Consider the following 25,346-nt stretch of genomic DNA (forward strand, 5'->3'; position numbering starts at 1 on the left):
TCACTAAACGCTTGTGCTTGATTGAGAGACACTGCATTCAGTGCAGAACGTAGTTTTCTCCCTGCTCTGGGAAGTGCCTTTAAAATAATGCCGGAGGAGAAAAAGAAAAAAGCCCCATGGGCGAATAAAGGATGGAGACTATATCTTACAACCACATGCATAAAAACAAGAATTGTCGTGACAGTAAATTTGAGGGATGTATTTTCGCCCGCCAAATTGTATTTAATTACAATTGTTGTTGAAATACCCACGTTTTAGTATTTAAATACACACGTCAAATACACTTCCCAATTTGTAATTAAATACAAATGCAAAATACACAAAGTATTTGAGATACGTATTTCAAATACTTGTATTTGAAATACTGCCCATCCCTGCTTTGTGCTGTAAGAATGAGTAAGAGAATAACTAATTCAACCACAAAATATTGAGTATATGTACGACTAACCATTTCCTTGGTCTGATTTTTTTCAGGTACACAAGAAATCTGGTGGATGAAGGCAACGGGAAGTTCAATCTGATGATCCTCTGCTGGTCCGAGAATCAGGGCAGTAGCATTCACGATCACGCAAATGCTCACTGCTTTATGAAGGTTGGTGCTCATTTGTGTACTGCTAGCACACTCAATATACATCCGGTTACACAGTTACAGAATGTCATATCTGAATTGAGACCATTTGAGGACAGGCAAACCAAACATGACCTTTCATTGCTTGTGAATTTACCCTTCTCCCACATATGCATCTATTTTTTTCTATGCTGCACTGTTTTGTGACAGATGGGTTTTACCACAGTTCATATTGCTCCACTTAGCATGCACTAAAATAATTAGCTGCTGAAGATATTGTCTCATCATTACAGCGTTTGTACAACTCAACAAAAATGTGTGCGATATATATTTCAATAGTGTGTCATTAAAAAAAATTACATGTGACTAATAACAAAAAAACAACAATGTATGAGGACCAAATGCTGACCATTGTGTAAATCACTAATCTGTCATCCAGAAATTGTAACAGAAAAAAAAAAGGAAACATTCTTTGATATTTTGCCTTATTCTATCTTATCATAAAGGCACTAGGAACTGCCTCAATAACGCTAGGTACCAAGCACAAAATGTAGCCGCTGGCTGCACCAATTGATCACTTATCAGATCTGGTCAATCATCTTTGTCACCGACAACTGCAAAACTCATTTTTGCATTTATCAAAAATAAAGAAGGTAATTTACAAGCAGTTTCAGAGTGAAGTTATGTTGCCAGTAGAAAAAAAAGTGATCAAATACACATGGGAACTTGCATGATACCTTGCAATATTTCTTCTCTCTCTGCATCTTTTTGTTTCTCTTTATTTGCTTTCTTTAGTAGTAGATGAAATTTAAAATATGCTCTTTAAAGAAAATCCCCTTCTGCTTGATTCAGGGTTTTCTCCATACATTATTATGGCTATAGTGTTCTGGGTGTTATTGCAAATTCAGCATTTATTCAAGTTTACTTTTTTTGCATTCCAAATTCTTTATTAATCTAAAAAAAGAAAAACAAAAAAGAAATATCCACACACAGATGCATTTATGATACATCTAGAAAGCCAAGCTCTCAATTGTGAGCAATATTTACTAGACTCAGTGGAATCATAGTTTCCATTAGTGCTACGAAAACACTGTCCTCTCCCTAAGAGAAGACAAAAAGGTGTTGTTTAAATTTGAAAACTAGAACAACAGCTAATACAATTACATGCTTAGATTGATTTCTATCGTGACCCAGAAATGCATCAATAACAGTGACGAGTTGCTCTGAACTGACGTTGACAATAAGTTCCTTTGTCAGCTCTCTTCATTTATCTTCACCACCATCTCAAATATTGGAGTTTATTGGATAAACCCAAAATGAATGTAAAGTTTACCACTTAACGAGTATTTCCATTTTTTTTTTTTCAAAAACATGGAACTTTTATTACAGCTGGATGTGCATTTTCCTGCAGCATGAGCAGATCTTGTGGACCAAGCTGAAAACTGACTACTGAGCTCAGTACGACACAAGTGTCATGCTGTCATCGATGCATTGCAGGTGCTTGCTGGACAGCTGAAGGAAGTGCGCTTCGACTGGCCCAAGGAGACTGAAGGGCCAGACTCTCCTCTGAAGATGGGTGAAGAAAATCTGTTGCCACTCAATTCTGTGGCCTATATTAATGGTGAGTCACCAGACAGACTGAGTGTGTGCATTACCTTAGATCATGGCCGGGTTCTCAAATGGGTTCCTAAGAATCCAGGGTTTCCCCAGAGTTCCCAACATGGGTTCCCCAAGTTCACAAATTTTTTTGACCACACCTGCCACGAAGCAAAGCGTTTTCCAAGTTCGAGCACTGTTTGAGGAGATCTAAGCCACCCATCGATACATATCTATGGGCCAAACAGTCCCTATTGTGTTCATTGTTGTTAGCAAGGGCTTCCATATGTGATGGCAAGAAGCATATGGACTCGGAATTTCGACACGGTGGATGTGAAGAGAAATATATTATTGGAAAAGAATCTGAATAATGACATTGCTGTGACCATGAAAAATATATACCTACACAAAGTCAAGTCTGGGGTGTTCTGCTCACCCACCGCCGCATTTCTGGTGTTGTCAGAACTTCGGATGTCCTACGTGTTTTCCGTATGGTGAGGGCTCGATGTTCGGTGCCAGCAGTGGTTTCCCGGCAAGCCTGGTTGGTGCCCCCACGGGCCTCAGACGTTTGTCCGGGACATTACTTGGCTGCTGGGGCCCACGGGGTTCAGCTGCATTCGTTCCTTCTGTGTCCAACCCCAAAACCGCACTGCACGAGCTTGCCTGTGCCATCACATCTGCGATAATGTCTTCCTTTTCTCCTATGTCCCATTCACATCATCACACCATACTGCTTTATTGCATGGAAAAGAATACATGTCCCTTCGCAAGACTGTATATTGCATCATGAAATGAAAATGCTACTCCAGTTTGCACGAGCCGAATGGGCTCTATGGAAGCCTATGCAAGCAATATTTGTCCTGTTATAAAGAAGTTTCGGTCAGTGGAATTAAAAGAGAAGGAAAAGAGAAAGTTATTTTGTCAGATTGCTTGCACGGAAAGAACCGTTCATAAAGAGCATTTGAAAGTAAATTTTGTGAGGGGGGGCATTGTGTCAGGGTGGCATTGGGACATTTTGCCACAAAATGCCTTTGCCTCTTAGATAGCAGCTCATGTCTACAGAACTAAGCTTTGATCTGTGTTTTGCAGCATCTTGCTGCAAGATATTTTTTTTTTAACTTTTACCATGATTAAAGAGACACTGACAGGTATTTATGCTTGCCAAGGTTTTTATCTGTACATAACATATGAGAGCCCAACTACCCAGAACACAATTTGCAGCCCGAAAACCGCCGATCGAGAACTGGCCAGTTTGAATCGCGCTCACTTCTTTGTGGTCATGTGCCGTTTTTTACGTGGTGGTACACAACCACCAAATGCAATCAGTCATGGATCATCTAAGGCACACACTCAATATTAAAAATAGAAAAAGTATGATACCCATTTTTTGTGGCTTCTAAAAACCTGCAAATACGTCGATTGAAAAAGAAAGTTGCACAGCCATACGACTTTCGGCAACTCTCTCCTCCCCTGTATGTTTTCCTCCTCCCCAGTCCAGTTTCGGTTTCAAGCAGTTCTGCTTTTTTACTTCATTAAAAATATATCTGACTGTGTAGCAAAATATTGATTGGGTAGTCTTCTGACACCATAATAAATTGCCTGGCAGAAAATTAAAAATTTTTTTGGAGGGTGCCAGTGTTCTTTTAAGTGCTGCTGGCATCGGGTACACTATTATTAAATATGATTGAGGCATTTTATGCGTCCAACTTCAGGTATGTTCCAGGTTCAGTATTAAAAAAAAATTCAGTTGATTGAGAAATAAGTTGAAGTCAAGGTCAAGGACCTCGGTTAATTCGAATTATCATTTAATTCAACCCTGTTCAAAGGTTCTGGGAAAAACGCGTACATTTTTGTAGGAAAAAAACTTTTTCTTTCAATCTTAAAATATAAGATATTGGTTAATTTGACCTAGAGAAAACCGGCAACGAGCAAATTACAAGCTCGATTGGACGTGCATGACGCACAAAAGCGGGCCTTTTTACAGGAAAGCTGTTAAGGGCTAATTTCCCACTATCGTGTTTGCGGACAAGCGGTGGGTCGACACAAAACTCTAGCCAGTACAGCTTCGCTGGTCTTCCATAATCACCAGAGTGGAAAAGCTGAATTTTTCTAAGCGTCGTCCTAGAAGTCGTCCTCAAGGACGCCGCCTAGAGGATGACATCCTCTAGGCATCACCCTCGAGGTCGTCTTAGAAGTCCTCCTTAAGGTCGTCCTAGACGTCGTCCTTGAGGTCATCCTAGAAGTTGTCCTCAAGGTTGTCTTAGAAGTCATACTTGAAGTCGTTCTAGACAATGTCCTCGAGGTCATCCTAGAAATTGTTCTTGAGGTCGTCCTAGGCGTCGTCCTCGAGGTCGTCCTAGGCGTCGCCCTTGAGGTCGTCTTAAAGGTCGTCCTAAACTTCATCCTCAAGGTCGTGCTAGATGTCCTAGAAGTCATCCTTGAGGTCATCAAAGAAGTCGTCCTAGACGTCGTAAAGATAACAGCTTCGCCGGTCCTCCATCTTCACATGAAGTGGAAGGGCTCAACAATTTTTTTTTTCTTCGTATTACATGGCGGGCATGCTACAAGCGCAATCGGCCGCGCCCATTGGTGAAAAAACCCGCTTTCAAATATTGAAGCGTGTGTCGAACTGCGAAGGGAGAGAAAAAATTGGTCGGTGCATAAGTACACTACTATGCTGCATAAATTTCCGTCGAACTATGTGTGGGTGGCACAAGAAATTAGAGGGGTCAATGCTTCGCCGAGTTTCGCTTGAGTCCCGTGAACTGCCCGTGCCGCAGAGGACATAAGCTTGGCCACTTGGCCGCTGTCCAGAGCAATGAGCGAAGATTGTGGAAGCACAGCTGTCGGAGCGGCATCTATCGCTGTTTCAATCGGACAGGAGCGCATCACATTGAAGCAAGCAAACGAGCAAGCCAGAAATCGCTGCAGATACCACTATTGTTTGTTGTCTATGAAATGGGATAGCATTCGTCTAGGACAACCTCAAGGACGACTTAAAAGACAATGTCTAGGACGACCTCTAGGACAACCTCTAAGGCAATCTCAAAGACCACATTGAAGGCAACGTCTAGAACGGCCTCTAGGACGATCCTAAGGACGAGGTCAAGGACGAGGTCGAGGATGATGTCTTAGAAAATAGCATCAAGGATGATGCCCTAGATGACATCAAGATTGTCAGGTCGTTTGAAGAGGGTGCGAGTGTGAAGGTGAGCGAGAATGTGAGCTGAAAGGGTTTACTGCGCATAAGCAGGCTAGGAAGTCCAAGAAATCTGGGGTGGGGAAGCTAAACAATGCTATCATATTAAAAGGTTGTGCACGCGCGGTTCTCTGCAGCAGGCACAGCGATGCAAATCAGTTGGCGCTCCGGTGTTGTCTGTGTGACATCACCTTTGTGACAAAGTTTTCGTGATGTCGATCTTCCAACTTTGCATGCTCTTCCAAGCGTGGAGCAGCTAGTCGCAATGGTTGCCGGCAAAGGTGGTGCCAGTGCGCACAACCATTGCAACACCGCTGCAAAGCAGTAAGCACTGCTGCACTGAACGCGCAAAGATATACGACTGCTGTCGCCATCGCGCGGCGGCTCATTATAAAAACGTTAGCCCACCTGATCTGAAGTGCCAGATATTCAAAATTTTGCACGCATATTTTAATTCAACTTTCGGACAATTCGACCCAATTTCGCATGTCCTCTGACCGGAAGTCGACTATAGAAATCATGGCAGGATACACATGACTGCAGGCCTCTAGGATATCCATAAACAAAAAATGATGTCTGAGCTAAGATTAATTCCTGCATCAAATGAGGTATGAACATCTCTGCTTTCGACCTTTTCCCAGGGCATGAAAAATATGTTGCTTCTTAGATTGATCAGCAAATGCCGTCTTTCACCCAACGTCCTTCAATGGCTTTCAGACTCCCTAGGGCTGCATCGTGTGGAGAACCCCAGCCACAGTGAGCAGGCAGTCAGCTTGCACTTGTACTGCCCGCCATTTGACCAGTGCCTGATGTTTGACCAGCGCACGGGACACAAGAGCGTCAGCAAGGTCACCTTCTGGAGCAAGTTTGGCGAGCGCACCCCTTTCGTAAGTGCCACGTGCGCCTCCCCCTTCTTCTAGGCAGCCTGCACAATCACAACTACCATATTTTGCAGACTATAGTTTGCACCCGGTGTGTAGTCTGCGGGGGCCGATTTCGGCTTGAAAGATTTCCCTTAGATAGACCACACCTAACGCATAATGTGCACTTCGTGCCTAATCCAAACATAGAAATAATCATACACAGCACATCTTGACAAATGCCTGCTGTTCACAAAGGAGCTTGTATCATACATAAATTAAAATTCTTCATGTCTTGTCGCAGTGAACGATCCAGGTAAATACAAAACCTTGTAATGTCCGTGCTGAGTAAAATTTAAACTTGTAAACATGTATAGTCTGCGAACTATACACTGCGAAATACGGTACTTCTATGCTTGACATAGATGCCTAGACCGTTTCTGCAAGTTTGTCCTCAAGGTTGTGATTTGGCTTATTTTCATTGTTTAGTCCAGGCTGGAGGAAAGAACGGAAAGGTTTTCTTTACCTGTTTTGTTTGGCTAAGCCTTTAAGGTGCTGCATCCCTATTTGTGGAAAGAGTGTGGTTGTAATCATCTGTTTCTTCCTCATTTTTTTGTGTTTGGTTACTATTTAAGCAGTCTCTTGTCAAATGAATTTCGGACCACACTTGAAACTTTGGGTTTGTGCTGTTTTTCTCTTGCCCCAGCCTCAGCCTTGTTTGTAATTATGTTACCCTTGTGTGGTGTGAAAAGTGTGAATGCTCCCTCCCTGCGATGTTTTTCAGTTCATTTCCAAGGAGAAAACCAAAAACTCCTAAATTTCACGTAAGGACTGTGCCTTCCCAGGCCATTAGCTGTAGTTGTACTCGTATATCAAATAGGCAACTGCACTTGTAGAGAAGCTTTATTAATGTGAAAGCATTAACTTTCCCGTGGAGCGAAGCCTGCGTTGTCTGTAGCCAAAAATGTCTGTAGCAGCCAAAACGGCACCTGAACTCCCATTGGCCAAAAGCACAGCAACTCAAATGCATCGTCACAGAAGTTGTGGAACCGGCAGGGCGCTGTGCCTGTGCAGTGGGGGAACGTGATGTCACCGCCGGAGCTCCATGTGAAAGAGGAAGACATGGTGTGCTACTTGTAGAAATGCCCTGCATGTAGGAATGCTTTCACATTCCTACGCGAACTGTCTTCGTTTAATTTTTTGTAGTTCCCACCTCATCTAGTAGTTTACTAGTCTAAGCTCATTACAAGAGACCTGGTTACAACAGACATTTGGATATAACATACAGATTTGTGAAGTTCGCTTGGTTTTCCCTCTACCCCCCTACCATTTCATATCTGCATACAACATACTCTTTTTACAACAGACCGAAATCTTGGTCAAAATAAAGGTCTGTTATAACGAGCTTAGACCGTATAGGTGTCCTACACTGGCGACGTCGGGTGATGACTGCGTTATATATAAGTTCTTTGCCGCAAGAGGTTTCAGTTTGCTCTTGCAGATGGGTGCAACGGTAACATTGTGCCGTCTCTAGAAAGGAAAGTGTCTGTCCTTATATTCTCCACCCTACAAGCTCTGCGAAGCTCATATGCACTTATCTCAGCAATTCTGAGCACCATTGTAGAGTAGACAAGCTCTAGCACATGGCTTTAGAAAAAGCCCTCTTTACACTAGCACCTGCGCGAATAAATCGGCAAGCAGAGTTCTACTCTTGCACCTTTCATTGTGCTGCACACAACGTAAATTCTCATAATCTAATGATGTCTTTCCACTGCACAGATGATTTCATCTTCTGAGCCAATCCAGTATGAAAACAACTGAAGAGAACATCAAGTGGCACCAATTTGAAGGAGGCATGCTGCTCTCTTTCACATGGCAACGGGAAAGACTATGAATCTTGATGCAGTTTAGCACAAGTCCACACGGGTACAAGCACACACCAGACCATCCAATGATCCAATGGCTTTTCATTTTGAAGTGAACGCAAAGGGTTAATAAAATTTATGACAGCTTCCTTACACTACGGTTAAGTCTTGTGGTGTTGTCCTGAGAAAATGAAAGCTTTTGTTGGGCATGGTTGGTGTAGCATGCTTCATCATTACCGGCAACCAAAATGGAAAACTCTTGCACACTGGCAGGTGTAGTCTAGAATTAGACATTGAATATAATGTTTACACCATGACACAAAAGAAGTCCCAGACTTGTACCGTAAAGCTCGGAAGGAAAGCCCACCCAAAGTGAAGAGATAAATAGTGAAAAATACAGGGTGGGTGACAAACTGATACCGCAGATTGCTGACTCAATGAATTTGCATTTCACCGTGCGATAAACACAGGAAACCATCCCAAACTTGCATATCACGGGAGCCAATATCACGCATGAAAACAGTGGACGAACACAACAAACAAAAAAAACAACAACGCAAGAATGAGCAATGAATTTGCATGCCTTGGGAACAGATACCACAAATTGTGGACGCAGCAGATTTGCATGTCGCGGTGCAATAACTTGGAGGGAAACCACGGCAAACACACGCTTGTCACACGTACCGCAGATCGCGTGGTTCAATACCGCAGATCGCGTGGTTTGAGATTCCCGTCCGACATTACGTGGTCGATATCCAGCGAAAATTCGGGGGTGGGGGGGGGGGGGGTGGGCTTGTTGTCTTAAAATTTTCGTTATAGACATTCAGCCCAAAAAGGCGATCTCTCGGGAGTGGGCATTCATGTGGGACTGTTGTAAAAGACTCCTGGTAAGACGCCAGGATTGCCAGACCCCTTTACAGTCTCTTATTACATCCGAGGCGCAAATGTGAATTATGGAACAATGACCCCGTTCAACAAAAAACTAGGCTCTTGCGGCAAACATTTACCAATCTCATTCCTATACTACGTTTCCCCCGATTTCACTGCAGATCGTAGAGGTCATATAGTTACAATTACTAGCACCAGTGGTTTCGAACTGCAATTACTCATTTGTTAAATGACGTCTATACTAATTTTGTATCATCACCTTCTTATTGTTTTTAGTTTTATATTTATGCTACAGTGCCCACTCCTCTCTGTAATGCCTTCAGGCCACGAGGGAAAAATAAATGAAACGAAATAAAGAGGCAAACTGTCAAAATAATATGTTGTAAACTACTTACTTTTAGCAAAGGCCTAATTTTTGTGAATTTCATAATTTGAAAAATATTTTCACCTTAGTAAGAAAAGCATATACTACCCCCAGTTGTGAAATTTTGTACCTGTAAAATATTTTCAAAACCCTCATATTAAAATTTTGGAAAAATAAATTTGTTCATATAGTATTAATCTTTACATATGCAATAGGAAACGGAATATGACAATTTCTGAACACAAAAATAGATAAAAACTTGATAGTTTATTCAATTCTCACCTCACTATCTAGATTTCTGCACCCCACTGCTGAAATGTACACTTGCATATGGAAACACCTTATGTTGCCGACTAGAAACTCTGTAAGAGAAAAATATTCTATAAATTTATATGTAAAAAAATGCAGATGTCCGGACTTTTTAGACAAGTGTTTTCGAGGGAATCAAGACTAAAACTAAACAAAAATCGTTCAGCCTTTCCTCTTGTGAAGAAAGAAGACCAGCGGAGCTATACTCGATACACTGTGTGCTTTCTTCTACGTCGTCGTCTGTTTTTTGCACTGTTTCCTATGATGAATTCCCACCAACGCGCCCTATTATCCATTCTTCTATTATAGCTGGAAAGGTTGTCACCATCTACGAGCGACGGCGGAAACCATACTGGTTGTGCGCTTGCCGCCGTCACTTATAGATGGCGGTAGCTGTCCAGGTAGGTTTATGTCGACATACACGAACACGATCCTGGGGAACCTAGCCCTTAACAGCTCCGCTGTAACTTTTAGCCTTTCCACTTTGGTGAAGAAGGAAGACCAGCGAAGCTGTACTATGGTGGGAATGAAGTAATGGCCGGCTGCAAGTCTGCAAACCAGAGTGGAAAGGCTCGAAAGGCTGCGCCATCTATGAGCGACGGCGGCAAGCAGACAACCGGCAAACACAACACTTTGGACAGGTACCGTTCCCCCCTTCCCGACACCCCACAATAAACAAACAAACAACAACAGCTACTGCCATCTATGAGCGACGGCGGCAAACAGAGTTTTGTGTCGACATTTCTTTGTGGGGGACACGATCCACGGAAAACTAGCCCTTAACAGCTCCGCTGTAAAATTAAATTGAACCTCTGCCTGTATCTGCAGGCAAATTAGTATGAACGTCAAACAAGACTCTAGAAACGAGCATTCAGCATGGTGCAAGATTGGACAGTTGGTATGATCAGATGTCTCAAGGATACCTTCTTGCAGAGCCTCCAATCTATCCAAGTTGTAGTCCTGGAAAAAGCCACCTGGATTGTTAAAGAGGCCCTGCAATCGTATTTAAGCGTCTACCTTTTTTGCAGTTTCCACGTCTCTTGGGGTTCGGGCAAGCCAGCGGGCACAGAGAGAGTAACTAAATATCAGTGCGTCATATTTTAACCGGATGACGCGGAAACCTCCTCCACCGACGGGGGCGACTCGCAATACCGAAAGCACGCGAAATGTGAGGTAATTGGCCCTGGCCTTACTATTGGTCAGAGCCGCTAAAAGCTTCTTTTTAGTCGAAATACAAAATATAAGTGGTGCGAACAGTTTCAATTACTGATGAAAACAGTTTTTGTTCGGTATTTTAGATCAGAAAAGAAACAAGAGCAGTTTATAAAGTCCGGAAACCAGAAATGACCTGTCGACATACCCGCCAACCAGCGGTAAAAAAGGCGGCGCATACTACTAGAAAGGGATAGTGGGATCAGGCTCCCACGGGCGCAAATGTAGAAAGGTCCCGAATGTATGCGGCGGTGCTGCGGTCGTTTACGGACTCGAGGATCCGACCGGTTTCAAGCGTTCTGAAGGCCTTCGGCGCAAGCTTGGCTAGCTTTTTGGCCGTTTCCCGGTATGGCAGCGCAAAGTGGCTCCCGTTCTGAACTGATATTTACCCCGTGTTTGCTGTCGTTTGTGGCCAATGAAGTGTTGTCATGCTGAATCAGTGTTTAATCGCGCAGCAAATGCAACGCGAGCCGCCCTGGCTGCCCGCTTCATACAGCTTATCCAGAACATGCTTTAGTGGTGCCCTCTCGAGCCGTCGACACGGGGTGCGGCAGCCATGAGCGCTCGCTAGCCCACTACCCCTCCTCTAGTTCACGGCCACTCAAGCAACCAAGGACGTCATAAAGGAGGTTATTTGTTGCTTGTTTTTGTAATTTTAATTTGCCTATAACTTTTAAACTAAAGCGAAATTCGAGAAAAGGAAGGTTTCATTAAGTTACTACGTTCAGTGCGCTCAGGTTCGGTGCAAATTAAAAACCAGTAAAAAAGTCCTTGCAGGGCCCCTTTAAGCCAAACAGAATGCAGTTTGAGCATTTTTCTATTTGTAATGTTGACCCTGCCCATAATTTGCAAGAAATCTAAAGCTTTTGTTATTGTATGGAATGGCCTTCTTTCTTGCAGCATAAATGGTCCTTTTTGAGTCTTGACGTCTCCTGAATTCCAACAAACGTCGGACTTCCTGCTTGCAGTCTCGCTTGAAAGCTTTTGTTTTGGGACTTGTCTCAAAATTTTCAGATATGAAGGCACTGTGGAAATAACAATTTGTAAAACTCTTTATACAACTATTTCTTTCAATAAATATAACAACTATACTAGCTTGGACCAAAGATCTTGGCGTGCAAGAATTCTTCTTTGGTTTTCCGCTCCGACAGCTTCATTGAATTCCACTCGAAGAAGGGCACCTGTCAAAACATCAAACTTGGAATTAGTTTCCATATCTTAAATTTGTAAGAAGCAGCAATTGATTAGCCAGGCCCTCAAGTGCAGCCTATACCTAGGAAAGAAATTTTGTATAACATTTCAAATGCCGAAGTATCCATATCGCGGTGCAGTAATACACGGAACTCTAAAATAACTAATTTAAAAAAAAAAAAAAGAAAATGCTATTAAGCATATACAGTGATGTGATTGGCCTAAGCCATTTTGGAGCACCTTTTGGAGCAGCCAAAACAGTGTTTTGGAGCAGCAAATGTGGACTTTGGAGCAGCCAACACAGTGTTTTGGAGCAGCAAAAGTGGCTTTTGGAGCAGCCAAAACAGTGTTTCAGAGCAGAAAAAGTGACTTTTGGAGCATATATTCTTAGAAAAATAAATATTTGTTTTAAGTGCTGGACAAACGAAGGCCACTTTATGTTGTGTTGTGATGTGAAGTGTTGGGCGGAACTCGCTGCTTGTGTTTGTGGTGCTGAGACATCCCACAAGTATACAAACCTGTAAACGTTGCCGAAAAATAAAAAAAAACAAAAAAAAACACTTGCTATTGTTTTACTGGTTCCCGACGTGGCAGATTTTTATAAAAAGTAAGCAAACCTAAGGCCTGGTTCACACTTGCGAATCGGCGGGCGAATCTGCAAGAATTCGGTCGCCGGGCGTAGCGTCCACTGTGCATTGCCGTGGCCGATTCCGCTTCGGCGGCAGCGGATTAGCTGTAAGTGCGAACCAGGCCTAAAACAATGAATTGCAAGCGTCCCGGCTGCTGCATCTCGTGCAATCATGTTCACATGCACGTGGGGGCAACTTCGGCAGGCTTGCAGTTACACGTGATTCGCCGCGCGAGCGGAGACAACGGCTGTTCGACCGAAACCGAAACCACGCCACTCCGCTCCGTCGCCAACTGGTTCCCAAAATAGTATGCAAAATGTAACTGCCCAGCATACGACAATAAAAAGTCCAGCGGCGCGTGCTTGCCAGGCCGGCAGGCGAGGTACAGGCTAAACACACCGGAAAAAAGAACCTGAGAGTATCGATGCAAGACATTACGAATCAAGGTCAAAAAGTTCTTGAAGCGCTTTGTGCAACGACTGAACTCGAGACAAACAAGCGCGTTGTGCGGGTTCAGCGTGCAGACATTGCCTTCGTTGCTTTAGCTTGCTTCTCGTCATTAACTTTCTTTGGCGGCAGATTTTTCACGTACCGGGGTCCCTCTCGAAAGAAAGCCCACCGAGAGAAACCTAGGTAATCAAAACTTCGCCAAGCATTAATTGAGTTAAAGAGGGATTTTTATAGCAGCGTATGATTTAAACAAGAGCAGGAATGTCGATGCGTTTCAGTTTAGAAAGCGCCATATCTGCAGCGACGTGGGGACGGCAACACACGACATCGCGCGACCACGGCGACTGTGGTCGCGCGAGCGCTTCAGCTCACAAAGTAACTCTCGCCACGCAAAAACGTGGTTCTGTTTCACAGCATGACGCCATGGCTGGAACCCGGCACACTAACGTCTGAGCGTCCGCACACGCCCACGTCTATCGCTGAAAAAAAGAAAAAAAAGAAAAGAAAAAGGCGCGAGACGAGATTTCCGAGACGAGAGCGCGAAACGCAAGACGACGGGAAAAATCATGCAAGACCGAATAGACGATCGATGCAGGGTACTTTGTGTCGGGCGGCGTCTTGTGCCACCTAGCTCATGCATGCTCAATTACGGTTCTTAGTTTCGTTTTTGAAAGGCGACCAAAATTGGTCCTTTGGCGCAGGCTTGGCGCAGATTAGCCATATTTCGGTGAAATGTAGCAGGATGTAGCAGGGTTAGCCCCTTGGCGCAGTTTGGCGCAAATGGCGCAGCAATCACATCACTGCATATAGTTATGAAAAATTTTCTATTCAATTTATTTATTCCCCTTTGCACTGCATGGACAACACAACAATGACAAGGTTGTGCTGGGTGATTTCTGATAAGATTGACCAAAGGGTGGCTGGTCGACAATTTTAAATCAACTGATGTTTTTATATGCTACTGTCTAGTGTCTGGTATAAACAAATCCAAACTTAGTTTTGACCAGAAAAAAGATTTGGGGACAGGAAAAGTTGTAAGGCATGAAGAGGTGGACAGTTGCATTAATGCGCACTGATGGAGGGGGCCCGCTTGAAAGGGAATGACTAAAACGATAACATTAGGAGAATTCTAATACTTTTTAGACGCAAACTATGGGTACAGCTTGCTTGTAATATAAAGCAATATTATTTATGTTTGATGTATTTTTCTAAAAATCGTTAAACATGCCAGCTCAAACGACAAATGGTAAAATTTGGAGGCCTGTATCTCATGAAATAATTTAATCATTATCATATAATTTGCAGGTAGTATTCTACTTATATACGGCTATTATTTAAAAGAAATAAGGTATCTGAGTGATACGATAGTCGGGATATATTTAGGCAAACATGGGAAAAAAATCAAACAAAAAAAACTTCCGATGCGAATAAAAAAAAGACACCACCTTCAATCTTTTTTTAAATTTGGGTACCCTGTTATACTCTATTTCGGCATTCATTTCTATTAAAAAACATGTTGCATTATTTTATTGAGAAAGAAGAAAAAACTCCCCAAAGTAGGGTCCTTTTTCAAAGCCTACACTTAAGTGCCCTATACAAGAAGTGACTCTAAGTTCCAGTTTCATGAAACTAAACACACATCTTTTATATATTTCTATTTAGATGAGGCCATTGATAACTATAAAAATCGTTCACACACTAAAATTGAGGAGAAACTACTGTGTACAAAGAGCTATCATATTACGAACTAGAGATCCGAGAAAAGATCCTGCAGCCATCGGCCATTGGGAACTTTGTTTGCTTTAGTTTCCTACGGCGCTATATGCTCCTCTCTCTTACACTATATCTCCATCTCTCTCTCTTATATATATCCCTGACTTATATCTAGAAAAAAACATATTCAAGCATTCCCTTTCTGCGTGATAGCGTTCTGTGGCTAGCAACAATCATTTCCTTGTGAAGATTACGATTATGGCACAATAGCTGATGGAAGTAGCAGACGACACTCGTTACTAGTTCTGGCAAAACGGCGATACAATCTTTTTTCGCAATTCCCCGCTCGCTGTCCAGGATGAGAGGTTCGCTTCAACCAGCAAAATATGGCCGCCGATGCCTGTTTGCTGAGCAATCGTGCCTGTTGCCTACCCCCCGCGCTGGCGTCACGGGCGATAATATCGGGCACAAAGAGGCACACCAACAGAGAGCAGAACCCCTAAATACTCGAGCCCCGCTAAATACAATAGGGCGTAAACACTGTCGCCATGTTAACCTAGAACAGGTTAACATGGTGACAGCGTTTACGTTTTAGGTAAGGAAAAGCATGGCGTGTGGTATGAGCAGGATCCTTACACGAGATGCAAGGTGAGCCCTGAGAATGTGTCTGCTGCCCTAGAGTACTTCACGAAGGACAAGCTACAATATTCGCGCCAAGGTCCCAACCAGAAGGACGTGACCTCTGTCATGCTCGACGGGGAGAAAACGTTCGTGCCAAGGTGCTTCCTGACACACTCAATCCGAGAGGCCCTTCGTGTATACAAAGACAAGCATCCTGATTCCGGCATTGGGCTAACGAAATTTTATTCCTTCCGCCCTAAATGGTTCAAATGTATTCCACACCAGGAAGTGTGCGTTTGTGTGCGCTGCGCTAATTATTACCTTTGTATTGCCGCTGTAGGGAACGTTACAGGCTCAACATTCAACACTGGGGAAATGAACTCGGCATTTCTGTGCGACCCACTAACAAGTCTTTGTCTTTAAGAAACTGTGATCACTGCCCAAAAAAACAGTCTCTTACACTTGAGGAACTTCATATCCCAGAGGATGAAGAGATTGTGCTTACAACATAGAAGCCCAACGACCTTGTAAAACAAAAAAACATTGGATTTTGAGACTTTTCTAAAAGTCGTTCAAGTAACGGTTGAAAGTTGGATATTTCACAACCATATCCGACAAACACAAGATAAAGCGATCTACGATGAAAAGCAGCTGCATGCAACGCGGGAGCATTGTCTTTCATTTTGACTTTGCTGAAAACTGGACCATCGTGCTTCCTGACAAAGTTAAAGCATACCACTGAAGAAAAAAAAGTTACAATATTTACATGTGCAGTGACGACAAGAAAATTTACAAACAGCTTTGCTATCATCAGTGAGGACCTGAGTGACGACATCGCTCTCACGTGCTTGGCTCTAGAAAAAGTGAAAGAGTGGGTTGAAGACAATGTTGCAGTACACTCGCACGTGACATACGTAAGTGACGGGGCCGCCAGCCATTTTAAGAATCACTACCAGCTTTGCCAGTTTGCACAGAATGATTGCCCACAAGCCCAACAGGTTATTTTCTGCATCTGGACAAGGGAAAATGCATGCGACGGAGTTGGCAGACTTGTGAAGCACCAGACCACGCTGAACAACCTGAGAGAACGTTCAATAAACTCAATTCAGACGGCCAGGACAATAGTAAGCGTCTTATTTTAGAAACTGGGTGCATCTTGCGTATCTGGACGAAAATGAGCTTGTTCAATATCGTCAAAAAGAAAAAGAAGAGTGGCTGACGGCGCGCGCTTTTCCTGGCATTTAGCCTTGGCATGCGTGGTAGCTGTGCAAAGTCATCAACAGATGGAACCTGTGACATACAGTAAAACCTCGTTATAACAAATTGGGATATAACAAACTAATGGATATAACAAAGCAATCGTAATTCCCCTTGCTTGCTAATAGTGAAGAAATGGACATTGGCTATAACAAACTAATGGTTATAACGAAATAATTACGACCACTCCCTCAACTTTGTTATAACGAGGTTTTACTGTATATGTAGCACGGACAGTCGAATCTGGTTAGAAGAAACTTTATTAAATGGGTACATCGAGGAAAGCCTTAGTGTAAAGTGCCGAATTTGATGCCCCAAGGATTGCTCATTTTGTATTAAGGGTTACCTTATTTATCACAGCTTTCTTCCCGAGGTATTAAACCTACTATTTTACTTGGCGATAGCTTATAATATTTATCTGATCACCATATGAGAATCACGAAACGTTATCCTCGCGTGGGATAAAATATCTCGGCTTGCCTCAATCCATTCGTACACAGAGAGTATCGAAGCTCTTACAGTCCGGCGCGGTGGCACCGCTCACCTGAAATGGTTTGTCCCCGGAAATACATAACTAACCTAAACAATTTTAGTATTCTGTCTTTACTTTTGTGTGTGGAAGTAAGGTTGTTTCTTTTATTTTAAATGTAAATTATACCGGAAAGTAAAACTTCACAGTCACACTGCATCATCTGTTCTCGAATCACTAGTCTCTAATATGATACCTCTTTGTACGTTGCATGTAAAATGCTGTATATAGTTTCCCCTCACTTTAAGTGTGTGACCAATTGCTCTAGTTGTCAGTGATCTCATCTGAATAAAAAATATATAAAAGATGTGGGTTAGTTTCCTGAAACTGGAACTCAGAGTCACTTCTTGTATGGGGCACTGCTAAGTGGAGGCTTTGAAAAAGGACCCTACTTTGAAGAGTTGTGTCTTCTTTCTGTATAAAATAATGCAACATGTTTTTCATAGAAATGAATGTCAAAATAGAGTATGACAGGGTACCCAAACTTAAAAAAAATCGAAAGTGGTGTTTTTTTTTTTATTTGCATAGGAATTTTCTGTTGTTTGATTTTTTTCCCAAGTTTGCCCAAATATATCCCGTCTATCGTATCACTCAGATACCTTATTTTTTTTTATATAATAGCCATATATAAGCAGAATATGACGTGCAAATTATATGATAATGATTAAATTATTTCATGAGATACAGGCCTCCAAATTTTGCCATTTGTCGTTCAAGCAGGCATGTTTGGCAATTTTTAGAAAAATAAATAAAATAAAAAAAAAATTACTTCGTATTACAAGCAAGCTGTGCCCATAGTTTGTTTTTAAAAAGTATTAGAATTATCCTAACATTATCCTTATAGAATTATCCTAAAATTATCCTTTTAGTTATTCCCTTTCAAACGTGCCCCCTCCATCAGTGCGCGTTAAGCGCGAAACACATGTACGACGAAACCGTCCGATCCAACGTCCGACCGCGCAATACGACGGTCGGAGGCGAGGGTTTTCAACGCTCTCCGATGCTACGAAAACCCTCACCCCCCAAGGTCATTCCGGCAGTCCGCACATCGGATCGGAAGGTTTCGTCGTACATGTGTCTCCCGCTTTAATGCAGCTGTCCACCTCTTCATGCCTTAGAATTTTTCGTGTCTCCAAATTTTTTTCTGGTCAAAACTAAATGTGGATTCATTTATATCAGACACTAGACAATAGCATATAAAAACATCAGTTGATTTAAAAATGTCGACCAGTCACCCTTTGGTCGATCTGATTTGAAATCACCCTGCTTTATAGGAAAATGTAAAGTTTATAAAAAGACAAAACAAAAACGAACACAGAAGCATGCACAGATTTCAGCTTTTCCTGAACAACAATTAAAAGGCTTGGCATAAATTGGACATATATCCATCCCTCAATCTTATAAAAGAGTGGTAGGTAGATTGTGGTTTGAAGTAATTTTAGTTATAGCAGGTTTTAGTTCTTTCTATCTTCGAGTCACAGTTGAGAATGCAAACAGGCTAAATTTAACTGGGGAACTTGATGCACACCGCTGCTCTTGGACCACAGAGGTCTGTTCACACATACGGTGCAGCACTAACCCAATGCCCCTGCACCGATTTAATGCTATCGGTGCTCCGCCGCATGCGTGACTTGGCCTTTTACAGTTTACACGCATAATGCAGTCTTAACCCAGTGCTGAGTTGTAGCTGACTTTGCGTTTTTCGGCAATGTGCTGTTTGTGCGAACCGGCCGTGCGAGAATGTGCCACCTCGGAATTGCTTCCCAAAGAATCGTGCCCGTCGGAAATTCTGGGGGCTCTTGCTAGTTCTCGCATGCAGCAGTTATGTGTAGCCACTGTTGCCAGTGAATACCGTCGGCAAGAGCGGCACTAGAGCTCACCATCGAGAAGGTGGTTGTATGCTCGACATAGCTGTGAATTGAAAGTACTTGATAATGCGTCGAGCGCGTCGGCATGCTTGTGCCAACAGAGCTTCTTCAATCCGACCCACTCGTCCGACTATGCAACTTTACGTAAATAATAAAATGGTGCCGTTTTTATTCTTAGCCAAGAAAACCAAATACACTTCTTTCGAAACGTGTGGGAAGACTTTATGGTTCCCTACAATTTTTCCAAGATTGGACATCACATGGATGCCGTAAATCTCCACGTACAAAGCTTGCTGCGACCCGCGGGCTCTCAAACATAGGGTTCACCAGAGCACCCTTAGGGGTTCCCAGAGAACAGAAAATTCCCTGACCATCTCTGCCTCTATGCAATGTGTTTTTCCTGCTTAAGCACTATTTTAGATGATTCGAGCCACCCACTGATGCGTAGCTAGGAGCCAATTACTCTAGTATGTGAATGATTGTTTAGAGGGCCTGCAGGCTTCTGCACAGCTTTACTGCATCAATGCCGAGAACTGGAAGGGTACCTACATGGCCGCCACAAAGTTTCATAACCGATGCCTTAAGAAAAGCCCAGAAATATTAGAACCTGGAAGAGGCACTAACCCTAAAAACTAAACGGATGAAGTCTCAGGGTAGAAGCTGAAATATTGCCTAGAGGCTTAGCGAGTCGTTGGCTGTTGTTACGAGGCTTATCGCAAGACCTCTTTCGAGCAACATTTAGAAAAGAGCCCGACACTGGTCTAACATGACGAGAAGCTCTTTTGTGGGTGAGGCTCAACAGGTTCGGACTTACCAATACCAGCTTGTAGCCCAGAATTTCAAGGTGCCTGTTCTTCAGCAGTTGGTAGCCGGTCAATTGGGGGAAGTTCTCACAAAAGTTTGTCTCCCAGAGGACAATGACAGCCACCCTGCAGTTTGTATTTGTGCAAGCTTTAGTACTTTCTCCAACTGGGAAGTGAAATTTAGAGTTCTAGCTAGAACAGATTTTACCCCAAAATTTTCAACCCTGCATGAATAAGACTGGTGTACAGTGAGCATAAATATAAGTATATGTATCCACAAATTTCCAAGTTAAAAATATAAATAAGAATAGGTTGATGAAATGTATTTCCACAATTAAGGGAGGAATTAGTTTGTGATTGATAGTACCTGCTGGATCTGCCCAAAGGGCTGCCACGTTGAAAACTATAGAGAGAAAGCTGCCGACAGAAAGGAAAACTTAGGTAAGGGTGAACATAGACCAAGCATCTTGAACCACAAGCAGAGGACAAACAAAACAAACATCACACTATTGTGTTTGTACACCATTTGTACCTTGGCAAACACACTGCTTTTACGGGCCGGAGCAATGTCATGAGGATCGAATGCAATTGATCCAATGTGCGACCAAGTCGATGGCTGCTTTGTTTCTAGGTTGTAGCTGCAAATCTAGATTTCATCATCAGTGATAACAAGCAAGAGTTTTTATAATTTGTGATGAGTCGCATAGTTTAAAAATGGACCTGAGGCATCTTCGTTTCTTTTTCAAAGCTGTCAAAGCATCCTTTCTAAAAAAATTAAAAAAACCAACACCAGTTTACAAAACTCCTTATAAAAAGATTAATGCTTTCCCTCATCTTTGTGGAACTTGCCACATAGACTCACAATGAAACTATGTAAGCTCCAGATAATGACCTAGACTATACTGTCTCTGGATGAGCTTTGCCTGCCAATCTTAGAAACTTCTAGGTACCCCCTTACATGCTGAAAAGCCCTTAGTTGAGACAAATTAATCATTCGTTTTTTCCTCGGATGTCATCCATAAAGTTCACAGACTTGTAACGTTAAGTTCTCAAGAATGTCACTTTCTAACATACGCTGCACTACAAAGCTGTCAACTGACGGTTGGTGCATTTTCTGATAAAACAGATTTCAGAACCCTTTTAGACAACGATGAAGTCTAGTGTCAGATAATGTAAGCATCATTTTAAGTAGCTCAGTTACTATATATAGTACTTTTGTGTCCGTTAATTCCACTTCTGCATCAATTTAATGCTTTTTTTTTTACACTTCAAAAAGCTAAAACTGCACTAAAATAGACAAAGTACAGAAAGAACAAAGTACACATACAAGGCACTGACTGTTAGTTTAAAGTCAGTGCCTTTGAATGTGCACTTTGTTCGTTGTGTCCCTTGCCTATTTTAGCACCCTATTACGTTTTTATAATTATGTACTAACTAGCCCAATCAGTTCCTCGACCCTGTTATGAGATTAAATGAAATGATGCTATCGAGGCTGTAAAGAGTAACACAGACCTTTGGTGCCCGGATGGAAGGGAGTATGAGACCAAGTCCTTTGATAAGAGGGGCTGATCCCCCAAAGGCTTTCCCTCATTCACAAATGCGACAGGACGTCTGGAGGGGTCGAGGATGCACTCAAAGTCTGAAATCGGGAAGGAAATCACTCCCTAAGTTAGAGGGTCTCCTTCAGCTTACAGTGGACTGTCATTAATTCAAACTCAAGGAAGCCACCATTGACGGGGGGCGACAGGCTGGTCACATTCAGAGGCATCTTCGACCACCATAACAGCGCGAGACTGCACTACCCTCCTGCGCATTCCTCGCTAGACATGAAGACATCGGTGGCATGGCAACGCCTCCAGATGGGCTCTTACCCCGGTCCTTCCCTACTAAGCAAGTGATATCCAGACAGATACAAGCCAACCTGCAAACTCTGCAGAGGTAAAGCTAACCTTCGACACAAGATGTGGGACCGCAACCGGATAAACCGGGAGGCTCAACCCCTACTTGAAAAAATCAACAGTCAAGACAGCTGGGAAGCTCTACTCCTCTGCACCGACCCAAAGGTGCAGGAACACTTAGTCCAACTGGCTGAGGACGCCACCAGGACCCAAGGGTTCAAGTCGTCATCTGAGGGGTAATTGAAGGAGTGAGCTTCAGTCGGTTGCTATACCTTTTTGGGCAAATAAAGATTGTTTACTACCACTACTACTGCTGCCAGAACGCCACAGACTTTGGTTTGAAATATCAAAAGTTTGAGTTATCAGAAATTCACTTAAATATGATGTGAGGCAACGTAGCGATTTTCTATAGGAATAGCTACATATACCAAGCAATTTTTTACGCTTTCCTCTTCACAAGCATATCTATTGGCGACTCCAGGGAAACCAATGCCGCATGGCGGCAACGCCGAGGAGCTCAGAAGAGGAGGTCGTTTCGACTCCGTCGTCTGCTACCACTGCTTGGTTCTCGTAGGCAAACATCGTTTCCAGTAATTTATTTTATGCTTCCGCCGTGTCATTCCTACGCACTGACTAAAAGAAGGTTTTTACCGTCGAAAAATTGGTTTTTCTTTCATTAAGGGGACACACCCCCTAGGGGGGTCAACTTTTGAACCCTTGTCTTAAAATTAATGAAATTTACACAGTAGGCTGGTGGTCATGCTAGAGGGTGTATAACAAAATTTCAGGTCTGTCGGTTAAATGAGAAGGAAATTAGAGTAGCTTCCATCAGCAACACGCCTACATTGTTTAGTTAATCTATCGTCAGAAAACTATCACAATATTCAAGATTTTTATTCACTAGATATGTAGCAGAATGCCTAGAGGGTGTGGCTATGGAACGTTTTTTCTAAGAAGTATAATTTATTCCTATAAATTTTCTCTTCTGCAAAATTGGTAAACTTTTTGGTCTTCTGTGTCTTCGACAAAATGTCAACATTTTTTATAAAAGACATTCGTTAAGTGACAAAAAAGTTCCATAGCCGCATTCCTTATTAAATTTCAGTCAGGAAAAGGGAAGAATGAGCCTTCCCTGTTTTGCCATTATCAAACGATAGATTGACTAAAATGGAATTTATACCAAAAAGTGGAATGGAGAAAAATGCGTTCAAAGTACTCCAAACCCTACCTTTTCTTTAGCTTTGGTGGACAGAAAATAATTTATAAAAAAATAACTATGCAGTGAAAATTAATTAAACTTTTTTAGGAATACTCTCTAGATGTTGGTGGATGTAAATATGTCCTTTTTCAAAATCAACTTTTTTGCAGAAATTTTTTTTTTCTGGGCAGTGTCTCCCCTTAACACCGATTTTATGCTGCATTCCAAAAAATTTGTGGTGCTCCGCGTGCTGAACGACGAAAAGGACCTCCTTTCGTCTGCCATTTTGCCTGACCAGAGCGCCTCCTATAGATCGCTGGAGCTGCAAATAAGCATACACAATCATAAAACATTGGTGAAGTTCAAAGCATATACTACTCCAGACATTCGCTAATAGTGCAATTTGGCACAAATGGTGCAGCACTTTCATCCCTGCCTAATTTTACATCAGTATGGGATACATTCCCTCGGTGAACAAAAATATCTCAAGTTAAATCAGTATTCAAGGAAGGCCAAAATATTTTTTTTTTTGACACGTTAATTTGAATTTTAAGTACAAAATTCAAAAGAACAAGTTGGTAAGTTGTTTTTGCTTTTTTTGTATTCTTATTTGCTATACTCCCGATGATGTATTTCACAAAAGACCAAACACTGAAACAAACCTTGTGTCCAAAACTCAAGTAGTCTATGCCCTAGATATGGCAGCCTTAAATGATTGACTTTCGCTCTAGTAAAATGCAGTTCCAGAGTCATGTCGTAGATGGCACAAGCATCCCAGTGTGTCCTCTCGTTGTAAAAAATGTTGTGAGAACTCAGTCCTAAGCAAGTAAAGCGTGCGAGCAGGCCTTTAGAGCATATGAAAGTGGAATTTTAAAACTTGTTTCCATGTGTTATAATGATAGTCTTTTCCCCTTTTGGATTGTAAGGCCCTTGCACAAGATGCCTAGACCATGATGGGCGTCTTTACCTTCAAAGTATGACACTACTAGGATAGGTCTGTTTAGAAACCATACGAGAACTGTTTGAATCATGAGCATACGGTTGTCTTTCCACCATCTCGGAACTGCTGAAGTGAGTGCCCTTTTTCCACGGTCATCTCAGTGCTCGAAGGATTACATAATATTTGGTGTACTTACGGAGGTAGTAGTTGTAGGGGGTGAAGGCGTGACAGTGCACAAACTGCCTTCCCTGAAGCACACTGACGAGACAGTCCAGTACCTCGCTGTGCAGTGGGAGCAGTCGCTTGATTGCTGCAATGGTACGTTAGGCACCAGCGTAAATCACTATGGCAAAGTGGCATTGTGACCAGAGTGTCGAACCGATATTTTTATCGGTTCGGTTCGGGTTCGGGTTCACGGCTTTCGGTTCAGTTCCGGTTCAGTTCCGGGGCGCAAAAAATAACGGTTCAAACCGGTTCGAACCGGTTCGAACCGGTTTGAACCGCTAAATTGAGAATTTATTTTCCGTGTTGTTCTGTCAATAGGCACTATTTAGGCCATGAAATTAACGGCTCTAAACGATCTGATTTTTGCGAGGACCTATTTTTGAGAATTTCGCGAATCGCCTACAATTCGCGAAAAATGGGTCCCGCGAACAATTTCGGTAAAATGTAAACAGATTGCAATTCATAGTGAGATTCCACCGCGTCGAGAAAAATGCAACCCGCGAATTATTCCAAAACTTCAGCTTTGACCTAAATCGCGAAATATTGAGCCCACGAAATATAAGTCGTTTACAGTATATAGTTTTCTTTTTTTTTTTTATCGTTTGTTGAATCCAGTTTTATTTTCAGGTACAAAAATTATAAAATTCTTTTATTTATACCTACACAACAAGAAAGGAAAATCTACATTAACATACAGAACGTCGTGTTTATACGACTCAACATTCCTTCGTTTGCCAGAGTCACATACATTGTACCTGAATCGAAATGTTTTCGCGAAGTGAAGTAGGTTGCCTAAAATACCCGTGATTGGTACAACTTTGTATCGCAGTATTAGATGTTGAATCGTGGTTTGGCCCTTGAACTAAGAAATAATTACAGTGAATAAAATCATGAAATGGGCACCTCGTCGCCATATATACCATAAAATGCGTTTTACGGAATACGTTTCACAATATATATGATGACGAGACGACTGAGCTTAAGGCAATATAATTTTAAAAATGTCACGAAAGTCACGGGACAAGTCCTTCCACTCTATATTTTATAAAAACACTAAGCGACAATCGCAATGCTTGTTTTTTTCTAACTAGCATCGTTTGCCCTCAGCACCATGATGCGGGCGACGAATCATGCGAAAAGGAGTGGCTGAAATTGTTCACTCT

At 42.4% G+C, this 25,346-nt stretch overlaps 2 protein-coding genes across 2 annotated transcripts in view; one reads left to right on the top strand and one right to left on the bottom strand.

Moving 5' to 3' along the window:
• The window catches only part of LOC8033118 (cysteine dioxygenase type 1), a 100,724-nt gene extending 92,483 nt beyond the window's left edge, over nucleotides 1-8,241 (top strand). The window contains exons 2-5 of the mRNA XM_029967966.4: nucleotides 475-592; nucleotides 2,066-2,189; nucleotides 6,081-6,250; nucleotides 8,003-8,241. Coding sequence (XP_029823826.2) covers nucleotides 475-592; nucleotides 2,066-2,189; nucleotides 6,081-6,250; nucleotides 8,003-8,044 — 454 coding nt within the window. The 3' untranslated portion in view covers nucleotides 8,045-8,241. The remainder of the gene's footprint in view (nucleotides 1-474; nucleotides 593-2,065; nucleotides 2,190-6,080; nucleotides 6,251-8,002) is intronic.
• A 3,656-nt stretch (nucleotides 8,242-11,897) lies between these two features.
• The window catches only part of LOC120845962 (FAST kinase domain-containing protein 1, mitochondrial), a 29,501-nt gene continuing 16,052 nt past the window's right edge, over nucleotides 11,898-25,346 (bottom strand). Inside the window, exons 3-6 of the mRNA XM_040217528.1 lie at nucleotides 24,155-24,268; nucleotides 21,435-21,561; nucleotides 19,934-20,048; nucleotides 11,898-12,042 (exon numbers count right to left, since the gene is read on the bottom strand). Coding sequence (XP_040073462.1) covers nucleotides 11,953-12,042; nucleotides 19,934-20,048; nucleotides 21,435-21,561; nucleotides 24,155-24,268 — 446 coding nt within the window. The 3' untranslated portion in view covers nucleotides 11,898-11,952. The remainder of the gene's footprint in view (nucleotides 12,043-19,933; nucleotides 20,049-21,434; nucleotides 21,562-24,154; nucleotides 24,269-25,346) is intronic.

Source organism: Ixodes scapularis, unplaced genomic scaffold, assembly GCF_016920785.2.
Source record: "Ixodes scapularis isolate PalLabHiFi unplaced genomic scaffold, ASM1692078v2 PGA_scaffold0__279_contigs__length_252992795, whole genome shotgun sequence".
Taxonomy (NCBI): domain Eukaryota; kingdom Metazoa; phylum Arthropoda; class Arachnida; order Ixodida; family Ixodidae; genus Ixodes; species Ixodes scapularis.